Below are 4,644 nucleotides of genomic sequence, written 5' to 3' on the forward strand. Positions count from 1 at the left end.
CAATATCAGTCATATAAACTTTGTCAAACCTTTCCATTTTAGTATTTAGACACAAAAATTTCATAATATCTAAATCATTGTAAAGAGTATACATGTTATTTCATAAGAAGGTTTGTAATTTTATGAAAATTGCAAAACAAAGATATGAAAACAATATTTATTGGTCATAAACTATTCCATATACACTATAAGACAATCATGAGTCCATACTGTTGATTGATATCAATAGAATTGTGCAAAAATGATAGATTCCAAAAATTTGTATTGTGACTAAAGTCAGAGAGTCACAATAGGGTAACAAGTTGCGACTAATTTGTTACTAACTTTGTGACTCTTGTTTTTTGCGACTATCTTGCTACTAAATTTGTGACGATTGTGCAACTACTTTTGCAACTGTTTAGCGTCTAACACCTGTGCTATATACTCTTTTGCGACTGTTTAGCGTCTAACACCTGAATTAGATACTGGTTTGCGACTCCTTAGCAACTCTCGATTTGTTGAATTTGAAATTTCACATTAGAGAAATGTTAACATGTTTCTATACACATTTCCACTTTGAATTGATCAATATCAGTCATATAAACTTTGTCAAACCTTTCCATTTTAGTATTTAGACACAAAAATTTCTTAATATCTAAATCATTGTAAAGAGTATACATGTTATTTCATAAGAAGGTTTGTAATTTTATGAAAATTGCAAAACAAAGATATGAAAACAATATTTATTGGTCATAAACTATTCCATATACACTATAAGACAATCATGAGTCCATACTGTTGATTGATATCAATAGAATTGTGCAAAAATGATAGATTCCAAAAATTTGTACTGTGACTAAAGTCAGAGAGTCACAATAGGGTAACAAGTTGCGACTAATTTGTTACTAACTTTGTGACTCTTGTTCTTTGCGACTATCTTGCTACTAAATTTGCGACGATTGTGCAACTACTTTTGCGACTGTTTAGCGTCTAACACCTGTGCTAGATACTCTTTTGCGACTGTTTAGCGTCTAACACCTGAATTAGATACTGGTTTGCGACTCCTTAGCAACTCTCGATTTGTTGAATTTGAAATTTCACATTAGAGAAATGTTAACATGTTTCTATACACATTTCCACTTTGAATTGATCAATATCAGTCATATAAACTTTGTCAAACCTTTCCATTTTAGTATTTAGACACAAAAATTTCATAATATCTAAATCATTGTAAAGAGTATACATGTTATTTCATAAGAAGGTTTGTAATTTTATGAAAATTGCAAAACAAAGATATGAAAACAATATTTGAAGGTCATAAACTATTCCATATACACTATAAGACAATCATGAGTCCATATTGTTGATTGATATCAATAGAATTGTGCAAAAATGATAGATTCCAAAAATTTGTATTGTGACTAAAGTCAGAGAGTCACAATAGGGTAACAAGTTGCGACTAATTTGTTACTAACTTTGTGACTCTTGTTTTTTGCGACTATTTTGCTACTAAATTTGCAACGATTGTGCAACTACTTTTGTGACCATTGTGTTACTCTATTTGACCATTTAATGATTTTTTGCCAAGGTTTAGGCGCGTAATGTTCCCCCCTTTTTTAGTATGTGTCTCTTTTGCGACCACTTTGCGACTCCTCTTCGTTAATTACCAGGCAAAGAACACAACAAGCTCTCTTCTTTCTCGCTTTCTATTTTGACTAAGTGTCGAAAACCTTTCAACTCTCTCTTCTTTCTCCTCTCGAATCTCTCCTCTTATCCTCTCAATCGATCAAATCTCGCCTCTTCTTCTCTCAAATCTCTCCTATTTCTCAACTCTCTCTAATGGCTGGTAGGGGTCACGGAGGCAAATCCGCGAGAGGTGTTAGTGGTCACGGAGGCAGATCCTCTGGAGGTGTTAGGGTTTACAATGGTGCGAGGGAACCCTCAACCACCGCAGTTAATCAGGCCTCCAATGGTGCGAGGGAACCCAGTTCTGCCGCAGTTAATCATGCCTCCAATGGTGCGACTTCACGCGGAGGTTGAAGTGGTGTCGGAACGTCGTCTCACTCCTCCAATCCATCAGGCTCTCAGTCCGTGACAAATTCATATAGAACTATGCCGTCCCAGTTTCTGCCGAGGACACAACAATCGCCTACTGCTTCTCAACCACCGCGGGTTGCTTCTCCACCACCGCGGGTTGGTTCTCAACCACTGCGGGTTGGTTCTCAACCACCGGTTCTTGCTCCTCAACCACCGCCTCCTGTTCCTCCATTCATACAAGAACAACCAGACCTAAACATGGAAGAGGATTACGAAGAAGAAAACCCTAATCACAATCCTGCCGAAGAAGAAAACCCTATTCCTAATCCAGCTGAACAAGACTACCAAGCTTTGTTAGATGTTATGCTAGCTCTTCCAGGCCGACAACATCTCCCAATTTTGTCTGTCGATCCCATCCCCGGCGTTGAGACTCTATGGTAATTTCTTTTTGCTCTTAGAGTTAGGTTGAGACTCTGTTTTTGCTTGATTACGTTTAGTGAAAGACTGCTTTGTTTGATTAAGTTAGAGGTTTTGTTTTATTGTTTGGTAGGTTGATTGACTGTTTGTTTTGAGATTAAGTTATCGATTGAGAGGACAAGAGGAGAGGAGAGATTTGATTGACTGTTGTGTTTGTTTTAAAGATTTGGTAGGTTGATTGACTGTTGTGTTTGTTTGATTGATTGAAAGAAGAAAGGTTTTAAAGATTTGGTAGGTTGTATTTTGACTGTTTTTTTGATTAAGTTAGAGATTGTTTGTTTTGTTGATTAAGTTGAGATTGAGATTGAGATTGTTTGTTTTGTTTTGAGATTGAGATTGAGATTGTTCTCTTTGCTCTTAGTGGTAGGTTGATTGTGTTACTTTGTATTGGTTAAGACTGATTGTGTGTTGTTTTGTGACAGGTTTAACAGACACAAAGGAAAAATTTCTCGGGTGATCTCTGGAATATTTAGAAGGAAATTCGATGGTCCTTACTACAGCTGGAAGGTTACTCCTAGACCCGTTCAAGAGAGATATTTCAGGACATTTGCGGTAATGTCTTATAGCTTTCAAAGTTTATTATCTCTCATAACTGACTTAGTATCATCACTAACTTAACTAAATTGTAATATGTAGCGGAAGTTCTATTTGGATACTGGGATTACTGAGCTTGTTAGAGAGAGGTTCTTAAAGATAGCCAAGAAGCGAATGAAAGGCATTGTTAGTCAAGCTAAAAGCAGTGGTAAACAACCTGTTTGGATCACCAGTGCAGAACTATGGGCTGAGATGTGTGATCATTGGAGCTCAAATGCCTCGCAGTGCAGAAACTCCGATCGTGGTGGTCTTGGTGTCCACAAACACCTTACCAGTCAGAAATCATATGTGCAAGTTCATCAAGAAATAGTAATTTAACATTGCTTCCATGATTTTAACTCCCTAAACACCTTGCTTCCATGATTATAACACTCTAAACACCTTGTTTCCATGATTTTAACATATCACAATTTCTTTGTAGGAAGAAGAATTGGGCCGTCCGGTATCATTTGCTGAAGTGTTCATGAAGACACACACTCGAGCTGACAGATCGTTTGTTGATCAAAAAGCTAAACAAGTAGCTGAGACTTATGAGAAAACATTAGAGGAGAGACTGTGTGGAGTGGACGATGATGGTCCAGAAAATTCAGAGAATTCTTCTGAACGTTCAACTCACCGTACTCTCAGCATTGATGAAAAGAATGATATCTTTCTTAAGGTAACTCCTTAGTTTCTATATTTTGATGAGTGTGTATGATTAATCTTAATGGTAACTTTCTAACCTTGATGTTTTTCTTTCTTTTAGTGTACTCAAACATATGAGAAGGGAAACCTTTTTGGTCTTGGATCTCTTGTTGAGACACTAAGGAAAGGGAAAAGGAAGGAAAGCTATGCAGAATCTTCTCAACCATCACTTCTCGAGCTTCATGAACAACTTCGCAAGAAGATAGCTCATCTAGATGCTGAGAATGCCCGACGTGAGAAGGAGCATCAAGAGCTTCTCATCTACGTGAAAGAGAAAGATCCAGCATATGATACTATTATTGCTTCCTTGCGACCAAGAGTACCAGCAACAACACCAGCAACCACACCTGAAGACTCCACACCTGAAGACAACACACCACCAGCCACCGTGTCAGGTACTCACCAGCCACCGAGTTAGACACAACACCAGCCACCACATCTCCTTTCTCCACTTACTCCAAGTTCTAAACATTGTCTTTTCTAAAAAAACATGAATTGCTTGTTTGAGACTTTTTACTTGTTTTTGCTTTATGATGATCTTTTTGGTTAATACATAATTATGCTAATCTTAATGTTTAATGAATGATTATGATATCTTTTGTGGTAATTTGGTTTTCAATTTTAATTTATTGTGATTCATTCCAAATTTGATAGATAAAATAGGTTTATTATATGCTAAAATGTCACCAAATTGCAACCAAATTTATTTCTATGAAATTATCAGACTAGTGGCAAAATGGTTACTAATAATCGAGGACTATTTTGCGATGACAGAAAGTAGTCTGAAAATGGTCACACAATTTAATCACTAACTTGCGACTGACTTGTAACTACCTTTACGACCGAAGCTTCCTAATATCAAGAGTCTGTAAA

At 36.7% G+C, this 4,644-nt stretch overlaps 2 protein-coding genes across 2 annotated transcripts in view; both read left to right on the forward strand.

Moving 5' to 3' along the window:
• LOC104749367 (probable transcription factor RL9) overlaps positions 1–2,019 on the forward strand; it is a 4,673-nt gene extending 2,654 nt beyond the window's left edge. Inside the window, exon 4 of the mRNA XM_010470980.1 lies at positions 1,830–2,019. Coding sequence (XP_010469282.1) covers positions 1,830–2,019 — 190 coding nt within the window. The remainder of the gene's footprint in view (positions 1–1,829) is intronic.
• Positions 2,092–4,189, forward strand: LOC104749376. Its single transcript, XM_010470992.1, has 5 exons — positions 2,092–2,453; positions 2,916–3,045; positions 3,130–3,381; positions 3,509–3,745; positions 3,833–4,189. Exons 1-5 carry the CDS (start codon positions 2,092–2,094, stop codon positions 4,187–4,189), a joined length of 1,338 nt encoding a protein of 445 aa, XP_010469294.1.

This window comes from Camelina sativa, chromosome 2 (assembly GCF_000633955.1).
Source record: "Camelina sativa cultivar DH55 chromosome 2, Cs, whole genome shotgun sequence".
Taxonomy (NCBI): Eukaryota; Viridiplantae; Streptophyta; class Magnoliopsida; order Brassicales; family Brassicaceae; genus Camelina; species Camelina sativa.

Coding starts and splice junctions, on each gene's coding strand:
- LOC104749376 (XM_010470992.1), top strand. CDS start 2,092: ATGCCGTCCCAGTTTCTGCCGAGGACACAACAATCGCCTACTGCTTCT. Junction 2,454..2,915: donor CCCGGCGTTGAGACTCTATG/GTAATTTCTTTT, acceptor GTTTTGTGACAG/GTTTAACAGACACAAAGGAA. Junction 3,746..3,832: donor AGAATGATATCTTTCTTAAG/GTAACTCCTTAG, acceptor TCTTTCTTTTAG/TGTACTCAAACATATGAGAA.